Raw genomic sequence first — 24,814 nt, 5'->3', positions numbered from 1 at the left:
GGGCCACTCGACGCTGTCGCCAGAGCAGTGCGATATGCTTGTTTGCCATGCTGAAAGTGATCTGATCCACAAATAGTAGGCAGACACGCAGACGAGTCCAGGCCAAGCCTATGAGTGTGCCACCATAGAACAAATCGAGATCGAGAGAGAGCGAGAGCGAGAAAGAGAGAGCGACACAACGAACACCTCATGCTCTAACAAAAAAGCAATAAATAAAGGTGTTGCATTACATCACATTTGTATTGACTTAGTATTGAGACAAGTGCTGGCAAGTTCTGACGACAGATCATGCTGGCATTTTAAAATTGTTAAAATAATAATAAGTTAGGGAAAATTCTAGAAAATGCAAATAAAAATGAATAATTGTTTAAATAATATGCAAATGAAGTGATCATTTTTACATGCTAATTTTCAAATTGTATTACAAATATCTTGAATTTTGTACAAATATAATATTTATAAATCAATATAAATTGTATTTAAAATATTTAAACAAATTTTATAAAGAAGTTATATATATATATATATATATATATATATATATTTATAAAAAAAATATTTGTTATTTATAAAATGTATTTAAGTCTTAATTAAAATTAAGTTTTTTTTATATATTCTAAAATATAATATACTTATTTAAAAGCCAAACCATCGAAATAAAAATCATATTTATGCGAATTTCCGTTTTTATATATTCTAAAATATAATATACTTATTTAAAAGCCAAACCATCGAAATAAAAATCATATTTATGCGAATTTCCGTTGCGATATATTTATACAAATTATTTAAAAAAATGCATATTCCCTACATATAGAGTAATTGGTCATAAATTAAAAAGATTTCTCGTTCTATCTCTTGGTGTTTCTCTCCAACTCGCGCTCTCTGTGATTCGTTATATCTCTCTATTGTTTTCCAATATTTACTGTTGTCTTAATGCTCCACTTTAGATATTGTACACAACTTCTTCAAGTCTTATCAAGAAATAATTTATGCTTCTTATTGTCTTGATACACTTTTAATTGAAAGAGTTTTTGTAGTTAGTTGACATTCTGCTAAAGAGTGAAAGTAAGAGAGATTCGTCTGCCGATTCGAGATAAAAATAGATAATACAGAATTATTAAATTTTAAATAATAATGTAAGCTATATTTGTCTAAGTTTAAATATTATAAAATTTAATTTAATCTATAATAATTTAATTATAACAACATTAATTCTGAATTAGTTTAATAGAATATTAAATAAAATATTTAAACAATTTTTTGTTGTATTAAAATTGTTGTCGACTCTATATACAATATGCTGCATTCTAAATATATCCTTTATCATATTAAAAATATTTTTAAATTTGATCATTTCTGATCAAATTTGAACTTGAACTTAAAGAAAAACCTTTGGGAAATAGCAAAAAAAAATAAAATAAAAAATTGCGACGCCTAAATGCGTAGGTAAATCTGAAGTACAGTCGCACCAATCGTGCCTCAAATCTAAATAAATAAAATAAAATAAAAAAAAGAAAAAACACAAAATGCTGCAAATGATTGTGTGATGTTTATGTTGTTGTTAATGTGCGACACTTTGTGTGCATACATATGTATAACAGCCATTAAACAATTAGACCTGTGTATGCACATATAAATATATATATATATATATATACATATATATATATATATGTATATATATATATGTATATAGAGAGCCAGAAGATTGATAACAGGCCAGAACAGAACAGAGCCGACTGCGCATGCCCTGGCCGACTGGCTGGCTGACTAGCTGACTAGCTGGCTGGCACGAACGCAAGACGATACGAGCGTCGAGCTGTAATCGCCGTAAATTGTTAACAATTTGTTGTTTTTTTTTTTTTTTGCGCTAAGGCAACAGCAACAAGTGCAGCAACAACAACAACAACAACGACAACAACAACTAGCATAGTAATAATATTTAATAAACTTTATGTGTGTTTGCCGTTTGGCTCTCGCCTAGAGCCGAACGCACGTCGATCGAGCGACAGCGACGTCCGCTGAGGCAGCGACTGCGCTGTTTGTCGTCGCTGCTGCTGTGTCGACGTTGCTGTCACCGTCGCTGTCGCCGTCGCCGGCTGACGTTGACTTCTATATCTACAACAAATAATATTAAGACAGTTAGTACGTGCTGAGAACATTATTTGAGGTTTAGTCAGTGTTTCGCACTGGGCGGTTATAATACATAGAAGCACCGAGAGTACCGAACAGCGAGCACCGACATAGCCGGTGTCCGTCGTCGTCGTCGTATTGTGCCGGTCGTGATCGCAAGAACTAACAAAAATAAACAAAATCAATTAGAATTTAGACAACAAAAAAAAAAAAAAAAAAATTTACTGTGATAAGCTCATATAGAAATAGTTGAGCAACAACTTGAGAATAAGACAAAAATACTTAATTAATTTGCATTATTTATTTATGTGCTGCAACTTGTTAACCCTAAGCCTGATTACCGATGTAAATAAATCTTAATATATATATATATATATATATATATATATGTATCTATTCGCACATACATATAGATATATCGTTGAAAAACGTTTCGAGTATCGTCTTCGTTATTTTCAATTTTAATTTGTGCAAATATTGAACTTTACTTAAATGTGTATGAGCGTGTGTGTGTGTGTACAACAACAACAACAACGACAAAATATGCGCTAACAGCAATTTCTGTGAAAATAAATTTGCTTCGAGTGTGAAGGATTTTTAAATATTTGCCCATTGTCGCGTCTTGCCAGCTGAGACAAAAACAAGACGAGGAAACCACTCGGTGAATAATAATTATAGTTAGATATACATACATATATCTATACATATATCTAGATAACTTTCATAGAATTGTTGGCCAATTAGTTTATAACAAATGTATGCCTCAATGCTACCTAGTTTGTTAAATATGAAAACCGAAAATTTAACAAATTCGGGCTATGACGATCCATTCCTGTTGGAAGAGAATCTATTGCAAATGATGGGTGAGTTGAGTTGTTCCGGTATATTTTTGTACAGCTTAATCAGTTTCCATGATATATCGCCTTGTGTATGAGATTTATAGCGCCTCTTTCAGTTTTCGATATGCGACATTATCGTTATATCTTTAGCTTTATATATCTTAGATTTTATATGCCCAATAGACCTCAAGGTTAACAAAAAAAATAATGTTGTTTGTTCAGGAGCTTATCTAAGCATACGCTCGACGAACATTTATTATTTTACAATGTAAATTGAGGAATTTTTATGGGACTGGAAATATTTGATACTATTTTTTATTTTACATTATTAGAAACTATTATATATAATATTTCTGAAATTTTTGTACATTATATAAATATTTTTTATATTTATATATGTATATAGTATATATTTTATCAATTCCTTAAAAATTTTCATTGCATACTTTTGGCATACTCCAAATTCGCGTGTTTCTTTTTGGTTCGTCTCAGACACCTGCTGAGTACATTTGAACTGAACTTATCTTTGCCAAAAAAAAAGCATTTTAATAAGAAAAACAGTTATTATCGTGCTGGCTTAGATTAAATACCCCTGCAGACATATAACTCATAGTATATATATAAGTGTATATACGTATATTATTTAGAGGAAGTTAATTAACGAACGTTTATTACTGTGAAAGTAAAATCAATCGAGCATTTAATAATATTTGAAAGAAGTATAGAAAATATTTATTGAAAAGGCTATGCAGAATTTCTTTTGCTTATCGTTGTTATTTTTGGATTTTTTGAGGCTCGTCAATTTAATACTATATTTTTTTTTTATAAAAAAAAAAAAATGTGAAAACAAGATCGAATCTAAAATTAAATCAATAGAGATTTGAAACTGCAAGATTAACGTGTATAAAAATTGAGTCACATTTTTATAATATTAAAATATACGTGTACCTCCAAAAAGTCAATAAAATGTATATATATTTATATTTATTTATAGTTATAGTTTAAAGATTCGCTTATTGTTTTGTACAAGACATTACAAAAAAAATTTATTATATTCCTTCATATTATTTTCCTTTTCTTTCTGATTTGCTTGCGCATATTCGCTCGCTCTGATAAGATACATTTTAAGAGCGCGTGTTTATACTGTTTTTTTTTTTTTTTTTATTAAATTTTTTTCTCTTTGATTATATAATAATCATATACAATGTAAAAAAGATTATTATATACCTGGAATTTTGTTTGGAAATTCATTCTATATATACACATTATGTAAACTTTAAGGGTTTTTAATTTTTTTTTATTTATCAGATTTAATGTTTTCTGTTTTCTATTTTCTGGCTTCTGATTAGCGCAACTTTATTGCAGTGCTTATCAAAGATTAGCTCGTGCATTTACATACATACGAGCTCTTCTAAGGTTGATTAGATTTTGTTCAAAACAATCATAAAACATGAATTTTGATAATGCGAGCCTTTAGGGGGTCTCATGAAGTGTGTGTGACCTCAGGTTTATTCTTAGATTATGTTTGTTAAAGAAAATATACATATACATATATATAAGTATAATGAAAATGTATATTGTATAAATGAATAGTCTGGTCTAGTTTTACTTGATATTTTCCATTTACAATTATTTTGGATGGCAGATAAAAACACATTAAACAACAATTAACTCAATGCATAGTTTACTGTTATGTTTAATCTGTATCCACATAATCAAGTTAGCCCTCCATGAAAATAAAATTACATATACGTAGAAATGAGAAAATATATATTTATGTATATAAATATTTCCATTTAACAAAAAATTTACGTACATTAAAATATTTAGTTTATTTTAGATATAAAATTATTAAACATGAAACATTTTCGTTTTAATATTTAATTTTGATAAATTTCTTTAAATATTTTTCTTCAAGACAATATATGGCCTTACAGTTTTTTTTTTTTTATATTTCATTAATATATATTTTTTCTACTCATATGTTATCTGAGTATTTCCTATTTACGGCATAATCTTGACGATTATTTAGCAGTAATTCTTTAATTATCTAATCGCATCTTTTGCTTCAGTTTATTGTTTATGGCTTAATTATTTTGTTTTCATTGGCATTTCACACACGAATGCCTTAATTAATTATTAATTGCATTCATATTCAAGACGTAGACGTCAAATTATTGAGTATCCCCTCCGCTCACCTCCCCCCCTCAGCCCCTCGGCCAGGGTATTGAGTATCGTAGTTGACTCGTTTGCAATCACATAACGATTGCCGCCCAACCAACTGCACGTGTTGTTTGTACATACTTAACATTCGTTCAATTTCTTGTAATTATTCATCTACCTAATAAAATAATCAATAGGTTGGCAGTTAGCAGTGATCCAACCGGAAATACTAGACATACCCACACACACGTATTTTGAACAAAAAAAAAAAAAAAAAAAACAAAAAAGGGACAGCTATAACGAGGGAGCATTTACACTTGAGACATGCTCGAAATACTAGCGTAATTACTTATTGATAACAGCACAAATATAATATACTGCCAAAATCGCAAATTATTTGTAAAGCCACGCACTTGGTTGGGCTTCGTAATTGCAATTGATAACGATATGACAAACGAAATATAGTAGAATCGTCTGAGCGTAAAAAGAACGAATCTGAAATACTCTAAGAGAAAACATGCTATAATAAAAAGTACACGATAATAATCAAAAGCTATATATATATAATTCTTATGTATCCAATTATAATCATATTTTATTAAATTATCTAAAAAGTCGAAACTTACATATGTATATATAAGTAAAGCGTAAAAATTATGAATTTTTCAAATAATATCTATTGAAATAATACGATTTTATAAATATACGATAGATATTGTATACAAGAAAGAGTATATTAGAGCACTTATAAACAGTTCCAGAAGTGTGTATTACGAATGTTGTCAGGTATAAAATCTCTTAGTCTAAACATTCTTTCTAAAATGCCAAAAACTCATTCAAACAGCAACAAAAATAAGTTGCAGCTTATTGATTATGCAGACACGCTTGAAACGAGCTACTTGATAAGCTTACGTATTCACGAGACACACCAGATATGATATCATAAAAACAAAAACAAATGTAGACGAGTTTATTAAAAATGGGAAATATTAAAACCCGTTATATCCAGTTCAGTGAAAGCTTAAAAATGAGACAAATAGTTAATAAAATGAAATTAATTTATTGAACTGATAATGAAGACAGTCTAAAGCATTTCAGAATTAATGGAACCTAGATATAAATTATAAAATGCAATATAACTAACTTTTTTGACTATTTCTTGAATTTCCGGTATATTTTTTTAATACATCTTGAAGTGTTTTTTCAAGAGTCCACGAAAATTAGCTTTCCACTTAAGTAAATAAAACATAATTTGTTGACACTATCGATACCACAATTGAAATTTGAACTTTGTATCCAAGCGAATGGACTGCAAATCTATTTTGGGGTAGGTCCATGCTGAAAGGAACTGCTAAGAATGTGAATAATACAATTTTGACCCAATCATTATGACTGGCCAAAAACTAATTGATGAAGCCCAAGCGAAAATAAAATTTAGCAGTAAGTGAAAGTTGTTGGAACATAAAGAATAATTACATACATAAAGTATCAGATATCACACATCAATATCGGAAAAACATTAATTTATTTTATAATTTATTATTTAAGGGCTAAGAACTAAAAACTAGTTCCGACTTTCTGTTTATTTTATTCTTTCTTATCATGCTGAGGATATTCTAACAATTTTGATCCAATCATTGTGACTGGCCGGAAACTGATGAATCCTAACCCAAACGAAAAAAAAATTATAATAATAAAATTTAGTTCGTGCGCTTGAAAGGTGTTGGATCATAAAAACAAAGATGATGCGACATCTAAAGTATAGTTGAAGAGGTGTCTGGGCTTAATGGAAAATCTTATTAGTTTATATGAGCTGCTGATGATTGCCGAGACAAGTCAAGTTCTAAATGTCGCCGGCAATGGCAGCTCAGTTCAAGGCAAAGACGTAATTTAATTGCACGGCGTCTATTTGGAGATACAAATGTATCTGAAACACGTTAGAGCCCAATTAAAAAACAGAGCCAAGACACTAAGACCAAAGCAAACATTTTAAATAGAAAATTACACCTGACTCGATAGATATACATAAATTCATATATATAAAGTCATATGTATATAAAGGCGCCAGGTCGTATGATAGTTATAGATACAGATACTATTGCAGTTGCAGATACAAATACAGATATAATAGCTTACATATAGTTAGACAAGTTATTAACAACAGCAGCGGCAGCAAATGCTTTATATGATTGAACCAGCTTATTGTGTTAGCTGCTTTGACTTTTTGTTAATAACTATTTAATTGAGACGTTTTTTAGCATTTTAATTATAGACAATATGCGCGCAATTATTCGTCATAAAGATAATGATAATTTCAATAAAAAAAAAAGTTGATTCTTTTATTTGAGCGACGTTAGTTAATTGGTTCAAGTCTGCTATATGATTTATCTCATATACAATATAACTAAAAAAGCCAGAAGAGAGATGGAGAGGGGGGGGTGTAGTGTGCAAAAACTAGTTACAACAATGTCATATATAAATAATTATATATATTTAGCTAACTATTTGGCAAGTATTTGAATTTTACAGCCAATATTTGAGTGACCTGGGGTAATTCCTTGCCCTCCAACCGTAGGCATTTCACAATTTGAGTCGAACTAAAGTCCCTGATAGTCGGTTAAACCATTTCACAAGCACATGTTGTGATTTCAATATATTCACATAGCTGTCATATCTTTGATCTGCCGATTGGCTCACATCTATATATCTATCTATGTACTATCTGTTAACTGTTTCTAATATTTAGCACAAATAGATGATCTGCGGGTTTTTCGGCCTTACTGCATCGCTTCGCCGATAACAGTTGACAGCGAGGTGACAATGACGCGATAGTGCACTTCGCGTGGGTTCCAATAAAACACCAACTCGACTCTGTCTATCTAAGTTGATAAGTCTAGGTAAATATAGGCATAGGTCACGCTGACTGCGGATGAGCTCAACATTATCTTTGCATTTGCATTTGGGTTTTACGATGTGGTCTTGTTTGATGACACTATTATTTGATTGGATAAATATATACATAAATATGTGTATAGATAAATTCATTTTCACTTGTCATTCATCATCAGCACCGGCTTTTTATAGAGAAATTAATAATTTATAAGTAAGTCTGAAAGTTCAAGGTCGCCTTCCATCAGCTCAAGGGTTTGAATTGTAACTAGAAATTAAAGTTGGATAATCACTTACTTTATCATATCATTGACATCTCTTATCCTTAAATTTATAAACATTTAAAAGTAAGGGCACACAATGCGATCTTCCCTTTGTATCTCTCCGTTACTTGTATCTTCATCTGTTCAAAGAAATATTTTTATTGTAGCTCTGAGATAGCCTACTTATCTCATATCTTTCAGTTTCATTTTTGTCATATCTAAGAGATATTTTCACATGAGAAGCATTCAGATAAGCTTGCATTTCAAATATTCAACTGTATACTTAAATAGACTTGTCATTTACAATTACTTATGTATCTTAATTATTCTTTCGTATCACTCATCACTCTCCATTTCTCAGATTACATTCCTTATCTCTTAGATAGTTTTATGTATTTTATAGATCATTTCTATGTCCCATCAGCTTGCATATTTCAAGAATTCTTTAGTAGAGAGAGAGATTTCTTCTACTCTTTAGGATTTTCAGATGCTTTATAATATAGGTTTTTAGATACATTTATGACTTACAGATACTTTTGTATCTTTAGCTTTATCTAGCATGGCAAAGACATGTATTTAATCTTTAAGTTAAGATTGCATCTGACAGATTCTACCTATATATATGAGCTTACATATAACTATAACTTAGTATCTTAGTATTTCTTCAAATTCTGAATTCAATGTGTTTTTTCAAATTCTATCTACAATTTAGTTTTATAACTCCTAAATTGTTCTTACTGTATTTCAATGGCTCTACATATTATATCAATAGCTTAGTATAGTTAGTATTGTATCTCAACGATTTTATATCGATCTGTAACTGAGTATATATCTGAAAGATATGTCAACTTGTCATCTATCTCAAAGCTTCATTCACTCACTCACATCTGTCAGTTACACATTATTGCGCAGCTATCTCATTGATAATTTATAATTGTTTATCAGCGAAATCAATGAAATTTTTCATTAGCATATTTTGTATACAATTTCTTAATGAAGTGAAACTTTTCAATGGACTTAATTGTACAGGTTATATAAATATATGTAACTTAATATATATATATTTTTGTAGTTCTACGCAATAAAACATATTTTAATACCAACGCTCGTGGCATTTCTAATGAATTCTTAAACTGTTTTATCAGGTATAAAATTCTCAAGCTTTTTTTTTTAATTTTAGGTACAACCCCTTGAGGCTAATTACCTGGGCTGGCCTGGTCAGTAATGCTAGGGTTGTAAAAGCTATAAGCAGTAAAAATCTATATAGATAAATAATAGAGTAGGCAACTATATGCATTGATTAATATTGAGGGAATAATTATTTAAACAAAAGCTCAGGTGAATTAGTAGTGTTGGGGTAATTGGCAATTACAAAACATTTGCATATTACAATTTGCAGCGTTGCCAGATCAATGAAAGTGCAGAATCTGCTATTTAGTCATTTTGATAAGGAGTGATTAGTGTCTACTCATATATACATATATGTATATTGCATATTGTTTTCCTAGGCATTACCTTGCAATTGAAAACGTTTTCTACTTTTCGCCTTTGTTACGCATACAAAATGAATTCGATCTTTGGCACGCAGTTCCCCAGTGATTCGAACAAAAGCAACAAATTATTATTATTATTATTTTTGTATTGATATCGTTGAGTCTGTTGAGTCATTTTTAAGTTTGTTTTTTTTTTTTTTTTTTTATATTTTTGCTATAATCGCTATCAATTCATGCTACGGTTCGTGGCCATGTGCAATTTTCATTTGATTCGATTCGATTTTAAATCGAGTTTTGTCTCTTCCTAACTCTCTGTCTGTCTCTCTCTCTCTCTTTCTCTCCTTCTTTGTCTGCTCGTCTCTGTCAGTTATCAGTGGGGGCATTAGGCACGTTATTGAAATGAAGCCGATAAGAAGCTTCCCCTAGCCAGTCTGTTGAGGGTTAATCAAGGGGTTACGACAATTGGGGGCAGCTGAGAAGGGGCTTTTCAAGACGTTGTGCACGGATTGCGCTGCTATGAAATTACATGTTGCTCTAATGCCGCTTGCTTTCGTTGCTTGAACAATAGAAAAAAACGTTAGGCAACAATTTCATTTGATGTGATGAAATGCATTTGCTCCATTATACACATCAGTTGGCAGTTGGACTTAATCATATTTGTAATAGCTATATATAAGTATACATATATGTATATATATAAGATATTATAAGTATTTATATTGGTTGCCTAAGTCGTGTAACATTGAATATTCTTGTTAAGTTTATTATCTTTGATTTATAAACTAAGTTTTATATTATACATATGTATAGATATTAATGGAAATTGTTAATAATATTACTTGTTCTTGTTATATTCATGTAGTTATTCAAAGATAGAGCTGAGGTATTATATATATTATTCCGTAATCTTTCTTGTTCATTAAATACTTGTTGTTTGTCTGATTTACTTATAATTGCATTGAACCTAGTAATTGTTTTTACATTCATATATTTATTACCCTTAAATTTCCATCAGCGCTTAATTGGTTTATATGTATATATACATATGTATATGTATTTAGTAACAGTACTAGTAAAAATAGTAGTAGTGCCAATAGTAATAGAAGTAGTACCAGTAGTAGTAGAAATATTTGCACTAGCTAGAAGTAGTACTAGCAATAGTAGTAGTAATGCAATAGTAGTAGAAGTAGTAGTTGGAAGTAGCAGAACCAATAGTTGTAGAAGTTACTAGCAATAGTAGTAGTAGTAAGTAGTAGCTATAGTAGTAAAAGTAGTAGTAGTAGTAGTTAGATATAGTATTAGCAATAGTAGTAAAAGTAGTAGTATTAGTTATATATAGTAGTAGCAATAGTGATATAAGTAGTAGTTAGAAATAGTAGTAGTACCAATAGTAGTAGAAGTTACTACTGTAAGTAGTAGCAATATTAGAAGTAGTAGAACTGAATAACTTTTTTCTGCCTTAATATTTAATATTTTAGAATATTTATAGTTGATCTGATGGCTTGGTAAATAATATTTGTTATCAACATAGAATTGTATATGGTGTGATATAGTCTGCATAATCTACTATCAGTTAACATTGAGTAATATAGCGACAAAATTATAAACATTGGCATTGTTTTGCCGAACAGACACAAACAAGTACATACATATAGATATACTAAGTACTAATATTTATATACTATCTGTATACTCTTGCACGTAAACTATAAGTTTACAAATATCATTCATTAAAATGCGATAAAAATGAATGATTATATTGTTTTGTTGGATTCGTAATTATCGGAAATTATGTTGTCTAATGACAATATAATTTTAATAATTTTGAATGGAATATCTGTACACTACTTTACCTGTACCTCGTGATGTTTTTAAAGTTAAAGCATATACATATATATGTGTTTATACAAATATATTTATACTACAAATACCATATACAAATTTATATTTATGTATAAAAAGCATGAAAAACAAATTGGCTAAAAATAACATGAAAGTTGCGTAGTTCGTGCAAGGTTTGTTTTCTTCAGATAGACACCAAAAATATAGTATTCATCTCTTGAGAAATCAAAGAAATATCTATGTATGTATAAACATGCATAGACTGGTGCCAATATATTTGAATTTTGACACAGATGCACAGATATTTATTAATAAATACTCAAAAAATATGGATTATTAACAATCTGTATTATTATATAATAATCTTGCTGATCTTTCAATGTAAATATAAAGTGTATATTCGTCACTCTATTGACTTTCACACTGCATTTCTCTGTAAAAACTAAAAATCAAGCGTTACTAAGAGTAATGAACGACTAGTTAACTCCCCGCACATATTGTCATATAAGAAGCACAGAGCAGTAATCATTCAATCAATCAATCATTTCATAAACAAATCAGTCGAAAACCCAAAGACACCCACACTAATTTGAAAAATATAAAATATAAATAAATAAAAGCTAAACGTGCCGCACAATATGTATGCTTGTATGTATACAAATAAATATATTTAAATACATACATACATACGTACATATGTAGTATTTTTTCATAGTGTATTTCGGGGGCTCGACCCATCCAGCTGTATATATGTATAAGTAAATAAAATTTGAACAGACAAGAGCTTTATGTAGTCATAGATACATACATGCTGAGCACATCCGCTTCATTATTATTATATTAACTCAACAGCAACAACAACAACAAGTACAGTGCGTATCACTTGTTGCGCTTATCAGCGGTATACAACAAAAAAAAATTTTTTTTTTGTTTTGGCCATAAAAAGTTTTTTTTTTTCGCAGAAAAATGCAAAAACAAAATTTGAAATGAAGAAAAAAAAAAGAAATGAAAATGTATTGAATATTCTTAATCTCCGATTACGAATCGATATACCCAAACAACAACAACAACAGCAACAACGAGAGACTAAGAAGAAAACAACAACATTTAGCTTTTCGAAACTAACGGTGACTCGGCATGTCAGAAAAAATATTGAGCTCTAACGATGACGCTGCGTAAATTTGTGCGCTCCACTGGTTCGCCGCTAGCTAGAGAATTGACAAAACAGCGAAATGGCGAACTCTCGCCGATACAGCGGCGGACTCGGCGAACAAGCGGGTTTTATAGCAAGACTCTAGTAAATTATAGCGCCATAATATAACTTTTGGATAAAACACAAAACAGAGAGAGAAGATATGATCATAGCCCAAACATGTTTTTGTTGTTGTTGTCATTGCTGTTGTTGACTTTTCTCTTTTCCTCTACTCTCTACCTTTTTCTAGTTCTGCTTCTTAAGTTATTTTTAAATATTTGTTTGTGGGTGGCTAGATTAACTCTGGCGAGGCGTGAAAAACGGGTGTTAATTGAAGGTGTCTATGTCGAGTGATGTAATTAATGTCTGCGAATTTGTTGAGCTAAAGTGTTAGATTGTATATTTAGTAATTACCGAATGTATATTAGATAAAAGCTGCTAATAAATTGAAATTGGTGAATCACAGGCATAATCGATCAATTTTGAGTTTTACTATATGTACATAATCAACAAATTTAAATATAATAAATTTAAAAAACTAACATCTTTTTAGTAAGAAATATTATATTATTAACTGGCTTAATAATATTCGTCAAATTTCTTCTTTATTTATAATATTATATTATTAACTGGCTTAATAATATTCGTCAAATTTCTTCTATATTTATACTCATTCAGCTAGTTCTGCAGACAAGTCAATCAATTCGCCTCTGAGTTTTGATATTTGTAGTATTTTAGCTGGAATTCTTTTAATATACATTTTTTTAAATTTTCATAATATTTTTCAGTTCTAAATGCATAAATTAAAATAATAAGAGGTTTTGTTTTTGTTTTTATTATAGAAACTTTTCTTTGTGTTGTTCGGGTCTGTTTTTCTGTGTCTATCTCTTGTCTTCATACACACAACAGGCGCACTCGCGCGCCAACACAAACACACACACACACAGGGAATGCTCAATTTAAAGCCGGCTTTTTTTTTTTTTTTGTATCTATTTATTTGTTTATGTGCTCGGCTTCTCGTTTGCTTTAGCTTGCGATGTCTTCAATTTTAATGCCTTTACTGGTGTGTATGTGTGCGAGCGTATTGCTGCCTCTATTCTCTCTATGCAAGCATTCGTGTGCGCTCCAAGTCAGGTTTGTGCTCTTCAGATTGAGAGAGAGAGAGAGAGAGAGAGAGCCACACAGCGACAAAAATATGTGCATATGCAAACACAGTGAATTGATTTAAGCGTCGATTAACGCACACATCGACACACACACGCATACGCACACGAATAGAGACTCAGAGCGAAAGCCGCGACAACATACGATATGGATATGGGGCAGCGCAACAGCAGCAACCGCAGCAGAGGCTTGGCGTCTGTGGGCACGGTCAGCCAACGAGCGAGCGCGCGCGCTCAGTGAAAAATTTTGTGTCGTCTCGTCGCAACTGCGTGTTTTTTCATTAATCAGTCAGTAGCACTAAAATGGTGCGCAAGTCCGGTAGAGTTAAAATTCCTACTACTCGCGATGTGGGCAGCATTCTGTTGCGTGGCAAAGCCAAAGGCGATGCCACTGGCGGACGTGTCAGCAGCGATGGGGAGGCGGCAATGGCTAGACGACAGCGCCAACGGCAGCAGCGACGTCGACGACGGGACAGCAGCGCCAGCAATTCAGCTTCAAGTGATGGTGTGTGTGTGCTTGTGTGTGTTAATTTTTTATTTTTTTTGCTATATGTGTTATTGCGCGTCTTGTTGCCATTTTATTTTTAGCATTCACTTTTTTAAGTCTTTTTTTTTAGTAAAACATATAATAAGAATATTTGTCTTTATTTTTGGCATCATAAAAAGTTCATGAGCAGTACCGTTAAAACTGCAGCACACTTCTAATGCACTTTACGTATACAAACTGAGGCTTAGGCAAGCAAGAAAGACATTTGCGAGGCCCTTAAACTGTAAAGCACAGCTGCGTAGGCAGGGATTGTGCAACTGTTGTTATTGTGCTGCAGTTAAAAATGTTCAATAATAAATATTTTTTTTGCATTAAGATTTGCCTAGACAAGTTTGTATAGTATATGTATATATACATATGTACTTCACATTTAATTTGAGCGAGGCTGTAGCTAAACTGGTATGTGTGGAATGCTTTTAAAACTTTGAAATCGCCTATTGCGCTTTGTGCATGCACACAGTGTGACTCAAACTGTTTAAAGTTGTTGGCGAACTGCTCAAACTGTATGAGAGTGCTGTTCGTGGCTTTAAAACTGTGGATTCAAATAAAACTATAGCCAACGTGGATTACTTAGGTCCAATATCAATATAATGATATCACAATATTAACTTAATGTATATTTATTATATGAGATTTGTTATTTCGATCTATAATATTTATCTATCTCTCTCGCACACAGAATCGGCCGAAAGTCAAATAATGCATGCAGAGGCTCTGCCCGTTGGACATCCTGCTGGCTCGCCCATTGGCCATGCGCTGAGTCCTAATGGCGTTGGCCTCGGCCTCAGCAACAGCAGCAATCAGAGCAGCGAGAATTTCACACTCTGCAATGGCAATAGCAATGCCAGCAATAACAACAACATGATGTACTCACCGAACAACAACAACAACAATGGCAGCAGCAGTCAACAGCAACAGCAGCAGCAGCAACAACAGCAGCAGCAACAACAACAGCAACAACAACAACAGCAGCAGCAACAACAGTCGCCAACAGTTTGTGCAATTTGTGGAGATCGGGCGACAGGCAAACATTATGGCGCCTCCAGCTGCGATGGCTGCAAGGGTTTCTTCAGGCGCAGCGTACGCAAAAATCATCAATATACCTGCAGGTGAGTTTGACTAAGAGATAACCAGCTAAAGTCACGCTTAAAGCTACCGCCCTCTCCTCTCTCTTTCGCTCTGTAGATTCGCACGCAACTGTGTTGTGGACAAGGATAAGCGCAATCAGTGCCGTTATTGCCGTCTGCGCAAATGCTTCAAGGCTGGCATGAAGAAGGAGGCGGTGCAGAATGAACGCGATCGCATTAGCTGTCGTCGCACTTCCAATGATGATCCGGATCCAGGCAACGGACTGTCGGTTGTATCGCTCGTCAAGGCGGAGAACGAATCACGACAGTCGAAAGCGGGCGCCGCCATGGAGCCCAACATCAATGAGGATCTCTCGACCAAACAGTTTGCCAGCATTAACGATGTATGTGAGTCCATGAAACAGCAGCTGCTCACCCTAGTCGAGTGGGCCAAACAGATACCGGCCTTCAATGATCTGCAACTGGACGATCAAGTGGCTCTGCTGCGCGCCCATGCGGGTGAGCATCTGCTGCTTGGTCTCTCGCGTCGCTCCATGCATCTGAAGGATGTGCTGCTGCTCAGCAATAACTGTGTCATCACCAGGCATTGTCCAGGTTAGTGTTGATTTTGTCATTTGTTCTTCATGTTTGTTAATCTCTCTCTGTCTGTATTATAGATCCCCATGTCTCGCCCAATTTGGATATATCACGCATTGGCGCGCGCATCATTGATGAACTGGTGGTCGTTATGAAGGACGTGGGCATCGATGATACCGAATTTGCCTGTATTAAGGCATTGGTCTTCTTTGATCCCAGTAAGTGGTGTCGATTAGGGCATTTTTTTTTTTTTTTTTTTACATCTCCAATTAATCAAATCTCTCATGTTTTATAATTGCAGATGCCAAGGGTCTCAATGAGCCAAATCGCATCAAGTCATTGCGCCATCAGATACTCAATAATCTGGAGGATTACATCTCGGACAGACAGTATGAGTCGCGTGGTAGATTTGGGGAGATTCTGCTTATTCTGCCGGTACTGCAGTCAATCACCTGGCAGATGATCGAACAAATACAATTTGCCAAAATCTTTGGCGTGGCACACATCGATTCGCTGCTGCAGGAGATGCTGCTGGGTGGTAAGTGGAAGCGCTCAATAGAATAAAATAAAGTCAATTTAATTTGTACTCTTCTTTGCAGGCGAACTGGCGGACAATTCGTTGCCACTCTCGCCGCCAAATCAGTCCAACGATTACCAGAGTCCCTCGCATGGCGGCAATTTGGATGGCAGCCAGGTGAGCTCCACACTGGATACACTGACCACGGGGAGCAGCGGATCGCATGGCCTGGATCTGGATGTGCAGCAGATACAGGCGCTCATTGAGGCGAACAGTGCGGAGGATACGTTACGTGCCTATACGAACAACAATGCGGTGTCAGCGGCTGCTGCTGCCGTCGCTGCCGTCGTGGCTGCCACGCCCTCGTCTGCCGTAACGCCGCCACTGAGCAGCGCTGCCTGTAGTCCGAAATCCCAGGAGAACGTATACATGGATACGACAGCGTCACGTCAATATGGTGTCCAACACAAGAGTCAGCTAATGCACAGTCCACAGCGAGTGCATCCCTACCAAAGAGTGGCCACATCGCCAATCGATACCGGCCTCGGAATGCGCAATCCGGCGGACATTACGCTCAATGAATACAATCGCAGCGAAGACAACAGCGCCGATGAGCTGTTGCGTCGCACGCCCCTCAAAATCCGAGTGCCCGAAATGATGGCGCCCAGCTATGTGATGGGTATGTATACAATATACTTATATATATCTTCAAACTTGAGACTCATTTAAATCTTTATTCTTTACAGAGCCATGTCGCATGACGCTTAAACAGGAGCCCGAAACGGGCTATTAACTGGTGCCATAACCTAAGTGACATATATATATACACTACCCTACCTTACCCTGTCTTACCACCCCAACATACACTTCCCTAACCGATTCCCCACTCTACCTCCTCTACAGGCCCCCTCTTGCTATCTGCTAAGTGCTATACAACAAAATCAAAAAAACAAAACACAAAAACTTACTTAATTGTTATTGCCTTGAACTTTTTGATACCGTTTTTTTATTAGAGTTTAAGTAGGTATTTTGGAAATTGTTGCTTAATTTGTAAAACACGCAATTGCAATCTATTTTTATATTTTTTATTCAAAGGATTTGCTCAAAAACTTTAAAGTAAACTGTTTGTTGGTTATCTATAGATATATTATGCATATGCAAATATATGTATACGTATATATATTTATATACATATATGCAATACTTTGTTTTAGGCTAGGGTGTTGTTTAGTAATATAAAATATATGATTACGTTTAATAAGTAGTTGATGAAAATTGAAGAACTATTTTTATATGAATATATATATATATAATTATATAAATACTGTATGTATAAAATACAATTTAATTTAAAATGGCTGAGTGAATAAAAATATACAAAAGAAATGTATTGTAAACGACTTAAATATCTGTTTTATTGTTTTATGATTTTAAAGAAAGAGAAGATGGAAAATGGAATCAATCTGTTTTCAAATTTGGCGGGCATGTTAACTCAATTTAAATAGAGTTGCAACAAACACGTATATCGATATACATCGTACAATTAACATCTTGTATCGATATTTGGCTATTTGTTAATGTGATCGATGAAAATTAATCGATATGACAATACTATCGATTGATATGACACTACTCACAGCTGACGAAAGGCCCAGCACTATTATTTAATGTCATTTCATTTTTCGTTGTGCGCAATAAAGTGAGCTCCTAGCAGACCATATAAAACGAATATCTGCTAAAGCACAAGTGGCAGCTTGGAAAAAAAGAAAAACTAGTCGACTCTGCTTTTACGTTTTTACCAACATATTCACATTTAATCAAGAAAAGTTCGACCAAATACGCAGTAGAAAACTCGACGGCTAGACGAATAGAAAATTAAATATGTTTGGGCATAAGTTTATAATATGCACGACTTTGCTCCTGTTGAGCAGCTCTGGTGAGTAAAGCTAAAACTAACCCTATGCCGCGTGACGCCCGCAAAAAAAAGAACTGCAACTCTTTGTTCAATTTGCTTTTGCTTGTTCATCGCAATTTAATTTCTGCTGTTTTTTTTTGTTGCTGTTTCGCCTATTGGCATCCCGCTTGCACGCACGTAACCCGTTTGACGGGCTGATAGATTTGTTGTTGCTATTTTGTTATTTTGCTGTGGTTTTATCTACAAGGGCTGTTGAAAAACAACACTAAGTCGCGTGTAGAATAATTTATACGTTTTAAACGCATAGACGTGCAAATGTGTGTATGTTGTTGTGTGTGTGCGGCGCATTGACATTTATCTGGTTTGTGACACTTTTCTTGCGGTTTTTGTCGTTGCCATTGGAGGACAAAGCTACGAAGTAGAATCTAAGGAATCTAACAAGATGGTGGCTTAGTACCGCTGCAACAAAGAGGAAGCGTACAAAGGCGAAGGCAAGCGCAAACGGTTTCTTCAGTTGTGTCTCCACTTACATACTCACACACTTGCATTACGTTGCTGCTTCATATGTGAATATGTGTGCTTGTACTGTATGCTGCGCTTATCTAACCGACAAGAACAACGTTCTACCTGCATAGAGCATGAGAAACGGGCAGATAAAACAATTTGCTTTCCTCTCGCTCTTTCGGCTTCTGCCGGCAGCAGCCCCCGCATTGCATATGTATTCATGTATATATGAATGTAGCAGAATGCAGGCATATTCAATTTCTCACTTTTGCCCGTTTCTCCTCCTTCTTTGGCCGCCTAGTAGGTTACACTTCGCCGTCTTCTTTTGTTGTGCCTGGCATCAACAATTTAATTATATTTGATTCACAGTGATGCTTAAATTGTTATTTATTTAACTTGCTTGTTATTTGCCTTAGGCATAGCCGCCCCACAAATACGTACATACATATGTACATTCATATGTATGTTTATCCCCTTTATCAGTTAGCCCTAAATGCAGGCGTATTTGTGATATAGCAGCAGCCGCAGAAACAGTAGTTTGGTATTCCCCCCTCTACAGCTATTTGTTGAATGTTTCTAGAATTTAACAGCAGACAGTTATTTTTAAATAATAATTACAGTTAATGGTGAGATTGAATTGGCATAAAAAAAAGAAATAAAAACAAACAACAAAAATATAAAAAAAAATCATTAAAATTTATTTTAAGTACAAAACAATTTTTTTTAATACATATATGAACAAAATAGTTGTTTTTTTTTTTTGTCACTTTATATGAAGCCAAACTTCATTTCTTTTGCATTTATAATTAATATAAAATAATTTTAATCGAGACTAGATTTTCGATTCATTATCAATGTGTGTTTATAGCAATATTTTATGTATATATACCTAATCTAACTCTTGCATTTGCATTTCTCAAAGACGTAGAAAATAAATCATTGATATATACGTTTGTGTGTGTGTATTCATGCATTAGTTTCAGCTGCGGAAAAATATGAATGTTTATTTGAGCAAAGTTTTGCTGATAAGATTTGCCGCACATACTTGAAAACTGAATCGCATAGCCGTAGAACCTATCGGATTAAGCTATATTAATATAAATATACATATGTATATTGTATACAATTGAAACTAACCCGCTTAATTCGCATGGGATCAATGATGTGTCATATAGCTGAGAAATATAAAAATCACAAAAGAGTGAAAGTCGTCGGAAAATTTGTTACCTGATAAATATAGCTGATATGATATAGATAAAATAGTATACTAAATAAATGTACAGAAAATATTTTTAAAAATATTTAGTTTATAAACTTTAATGTTTTAAAGTTTACAATAATGCCTCTTTTATATTATGACTGATAGATATACATATATAGTATGTATATCAAATAATTGTAAATAATACTATACAAATATAAAATCAAGTTGTTTTTTTTTTTAGCTCCACTCTTTGAAAGACTACATTAAATACCACAGAATTATGCTTCCTTGACAGGCGGAATATATATAATTAGAGTGTATGATTCTGTATAGTTTCCATATGGTTGATTATCAATTTTTTTTTTAGGCTTACCTTGAAGAAATTGGAACATAGTATATAGATAATATATATATTTTTATTACGACTAAAGAATATGCTTTACATATGTTAAATTATTTAACCTTTAAGCAATTTTAATCATTCAGCTTGTAGCACATCCACAATTCCGAAAAAGTGAACCACTATTAGGCTGCATTTCCTGTGAACTTTAATTAGGGGCTATTGCCTTACACAGGCCAGTACGCTTGCATGCCCATGGCAAATAAATCTTATTAGCTGGGGCACTTTTCCCGGAATTTTCCAGTTACGCCAGGGAAATGTATTCGATATTTGTCGCTCTCGCTGTTTGTCTGTCTCGAAAGGGGTTTGTCTGTCTGGTTGTATTTTTGCTGTTTGCTTCTGCTGCTGCTGCTGCTTAACTTGCATTTAAAGGTCATCTCTGCAGTCGTGTTACAATGGCATTGAACTAGAACGCTTGGGGTGCCAAGCGGGGGGCGGGGGCGTATCACCTGTGCAACTGTGAGTCTTGCAAGTCGGAAATATAAAATATATGCCTGAGCTTTCGCCTACAAATATATGCACATATAATATAATTAAGCTGCGTTGAGTCACTAACTATATGAAAGAACAAATGTTTATATGTATATATGTATATTGATATTTATGCATATACAGATGTAGATATTTGTAAAAGCTGGCAAAATTGTTGTTGACGAGTAAACTTAACTTTTATAGATAAAAAAAGAGCATTAAAAATAACAAATAAAGGAAAAGCATGCACCAACTGTAATTGTGATACGCTGAGAGGGAGTACACACATACATACATATACAATCATGTAGAGCATTGGTCAGTCAGCTATAGCCGTTCTCAATAGATTTTTGCGTCACTTTATCGTCTGCAGAAACGGAAATAAATTGACATATATGAAAGAGAGAGTGCGAAGGGTATCCATATGCCTATAAAAATAAACCTTTTGTTAGTGTGACGGGTGCAAAGGTTTCAGCGAGAGAGCCCTCCAAGCGCTCTCCACAAATCCATGGCACTTGCAAAAGTCACGCCCACAAACAAAGGCAGCCCCATCTGCCAACCGCCTGTCAGCAGTCGGTCAACGCAATTTCTGGTTATTTGGTTATCAGTTGGCGACTGTGCAAATATTTATATTATTCATCAATATGACTCAGACTCGGAGCTCGGGCCGAAAACTAAGAGGGCTGACGACGTCGATACAATATAATGAAACACAAAGCGCTCGGCTAAAATATTGTTATTCATTGAAACATGATAATTATATTAAAAGTTGACTATTGACTCTATTTGAAAATGGCTGCGTAGAAGCCTGAATAGAAAGCGCTGTAAAGAGCTTTTCTGACGTGATATACCTATATATTTTAATGTATACAAGTATAAATCTATGCATATATGTATTTCTTAATTAAATTACACGCTTAGTATATATGAAAGGTAAAGCCGCTCATAGAGTGTGATATACGTATCGTGTGTATGTATATATTGATGATTTATATAGAGGGTATAGATTATATATATAGGGTATAGATTACGTTTTACTGTATATCCTGCATAGTTTAGTTCCATATTTAAACCCATTAAATTTGAGAAAAAGCCTAGAGGGCCTGAGATTTTGAAATTGATTTATTTTTAATTTTTTACGCATATATTCCCCATATAATTTTCCACTTATCTCAGTAAATTGGCTTCAGCTAAACTAAAATTGAACAACTCTGACATATTTTTCTCAAAACTTTACATAAGTTTAATGACCTAATAAACGCATATCGTCGACTCGCACTTCAAATAATAGGAATTAAGCGAGCAGCATGTTGACACAGTGATAAAAGATCTTAAAGAGGCAATGGCACGCAGCTTTCATGACACACACTTTTCATTTCATCTCTTGCAGTTTACACGCAGTCGCTGTCGATGAGCTTGAAAGATGCCCAGTTTCCCGAGCAGGAAAAGCCGTTGACATCGAGCAGCAGCAGCAGCTCGACTTCTACAACTTCCACTACGACCAGCACGACTAAGCCGCCCCCAACAAGCAGCTCGAGCAGCACTTCAACAACATCCACAACAACCACAACTACTGTCGCCCCAACCACCAGCACCACTGTGGCACCGAGTACCTCGACACCAGCGCCAGTGCCAACCACTACACGCAAGCCTCAGCCATATCCAGATCCAACGGTGGGTACATGGAACTGCTCCTGCATTATGCTCACCATGGCAGCTCAGCTCAACTTTACCTACGAGACTAAGAGTGAGTTCGGCCCCCTCTCTGCCTCTCTCATTCAGTTCTACTATCAGACATATTCACTTCTTCAACTCTATTGCAGGCGGCAACATGACCAACGGCTTGTTCAATGTGCCCAGCAATGCTAAGTTGGATCATTGCTTGTGCGACAGCCCCATCACTCAGTTCATGCAGCTGAATTGGGGTCCAATTGACGGACAGGAATCGTTGGTGCTGCAGCTGGAGAACAAGAATAAATCTGTCTCACTTACCTTAATCAAGGTGGTATTGCCACTAGCCGCTGCTGACTTCCCCGATGCTAAGGGTAAGTGCTTAGCGTATGAATCCTATGCGGCAATCTCATGGCAAAGTACTTGGCAGTTTCCCAGTTTTCTATTTTAACATGTAGTTGGAATAAGTAAATGTGGTTTATATATTTCCTTTGCCCAGAGCAGCTGCAACTTATTCAAATTGTTATTATTCTTTGATCTAAGTATTATTATCGTGATATTGTAATGCAGAGAATCAGACTATCCAGTTGATACACCAGAGCCCGAACACGGACTTCAAGACGCCCGAGAAGATGTCGTACCATTGCACACGCGTCCAGAAGCTCAACATGACGGAGACAATCAGTGGCAACAACACCATTGGCACGATCAGCGTTAGCCATGTCCAGGTGGAGGGATTCCGCAGTGCCAATGCCACTGGTTTCTCCTCGGTGCACGATTGCGACAGCTCGGAGACCTCCGATGTAGTGCCCATCGCTGTGGGCATCGCCCTTGCTGCTCTCATTCTTGTGGTTCTCATCTCATATCTGTGTGCGCGTCGTCGTTCCACCTCTCGCGGCTACATGAGCTTCTAAGCTGAAGCTAAACAAGTTAGCGATAGAGAAAGCGTGTAGAGCAGAGAGACAAAGAGAGAGAGAGAGAGAGAGACGGAGGGAAGCAAAGAGCAGAAGGAGATGGAGAAATATGCATACGTATATGTTTACACATGAATAGTGTCCAGGCAGTTGCAGCAGTTGTTGTAAGCGAGCGAGGGTTAGTTAGTGCGTTATAATCAAGAGAGAGTTGTAAGATTGATTTTCTAATTGGCTGAAGAGTGAGAGGAAACGAGAGGACACTGTACGAGGAAAAGTAAAACAGGATGCAAATATTAGAAATTTTGTAAATTTGTCTAGCGATTCATATAATTTTATCTTGGATTTTGTTTTGTTTCAATATTTATTGTCTAAATTTAAAAAGGGAAATATCAAATTGTAAAAAAAAAAAAAAACAATTCTGTGTGTATATGTGAGCGAGGCATTCTTAAACTTATCCGTAATCGTATCAAATTATCAAATGAAATACTTCTATCACTTTTTCTACAAAACAAGCAACAATTTAAATTCACACAATATGCGTATTCAAACGATACACAAAACCAAAAGTAAATAGAACACACATAAATATATTACTCAATTCAACGTCGAAAGGTGAGAAAAACGCGTGCAAGCAGAATGAGAGAGAGAGGGAGAGGGAGCAATTAAGAAATACGACACTGTGGCAAGTAACGGTTATTACGTAAATGACAACAACAAACAGCGAAAAGCAGAACACTAAATATTTTTAGAATACCAATGTATTGATTTTAAACTATAACCGTTAATAAACATCAACAAATTATGTATTATTTGCCGCTTTGAAGCGTAATAAACGATAAACCAAAATAAGAGTCTGATTGGAATTGCAATTGCAAGCAAGCAGTTCAACGCGGGCTGCCCCGTTACCGCTTCCGATTGAATTACATGGTGCAAGCAATGTTCTGGCACTGCTTACTGCACGCCCAAAAGAGTCGCTGAGTTGAACTGCTTGCTCATTGGCGGTTAGTTTGAAATAGGACCAATTCCG

At 34.5% G+C, this 24,814-nt stretch overlaps 2 protein-coding genes across 4 annotated transcripts in view; both read left to right on the top strand.

Annotated features, from left to right (window-relative positions):
- The window catches only part of LOC6576505 (transcription factor HNF-4 homolog), a 30,082-nt gene extending 12,110 nt beyond the window's left edge, over positions 1–17,972 (top strand). Inside the window, exons 1-7 of one of the 3 annotated variants that reach the window (XM_032729338.2) lie at positions 2,662–2,999; positions 15,207–15,636; positions 15,713–16,209; positions 16,272–16,409; positions 16,493–16,729; positions 16,791–17,387; positions 17,455–17,972. In XM_032729338.2, coding sequence (XP_032585229.1) covers positions 2,891–2,999; positions 15,207–15,636; positions 15,713–16,209; positions 16,272–16,409; positions 16,493–16,729; positions 16,791–17,387; positions 17,455–17,501 — 2,055 coding nt within the window. In that variant the 5' untranslated portion in view covers positions 2,662–2,890 and the 3' untranslated portion in view covers positions 17,502–17,972. Of the gene's footprint in view, positions 1–2,661; positions 3,000–14,159; positions 14,486–15,206; positions 15,637–15,712; positions 16,210–16,271; positions 16,410–16,492; positions 16,730–16,790; positions 17,388–17,454 lie in introns of those variants that run through there. The other 2 variants (XM_032729337.2, XM_032729339.2) reach the window with 2 other exon arrangements.
- Positions 17,973–18,365: 393 nt separating this feature from the next.
- LOC6576504 (lysosome-associated membrane glycoprotein 1) lies at positions 18,366–24,636 on the top strand. Its single transcript, XM_002002457.4, has 4 exons — positions 18,366–18,644; positions 22,593–22,949; positions 23,026–23,247; positions 23,444–24,636. The coding sequence occupies exons 1-4, from the start codon at positions 18,590–18,592 to the stop codon at positions 23,785–23,787; spliced, it is 978 nt and encodes a 325-aa protein (XP_002002493.2). The 5' UTR covers positions 18,366–18,589; the 3' UTR covers positions 23,788–24,636.
- The last annotated feature ends 178 nt before the right edge of the window (positions 24,637–24,814 follow it).

Source organism: Drosophila mojavensis, unplaced genomic scaffold (assembly GCF_018153725.1).
Source record: "Drosophila mojavensis isolate 15081-1352.22 unplaced genomic scaffold, ASM1815372v1 contig_36, whole genome shotgun sequence".
Taxonomy (NCBI): domain Eukaryota; kingdom Metazoa; phylum Arthropoda; class Insecta; order Diptera; family Drosophilidae; genus Drosophila; species Drosophila mojavensis.
The sequence above is the reverse complement of the archived record's forward strand: the minus strand, read 5'-3'. Positions and strand labels throughout refer to the sequence as shown.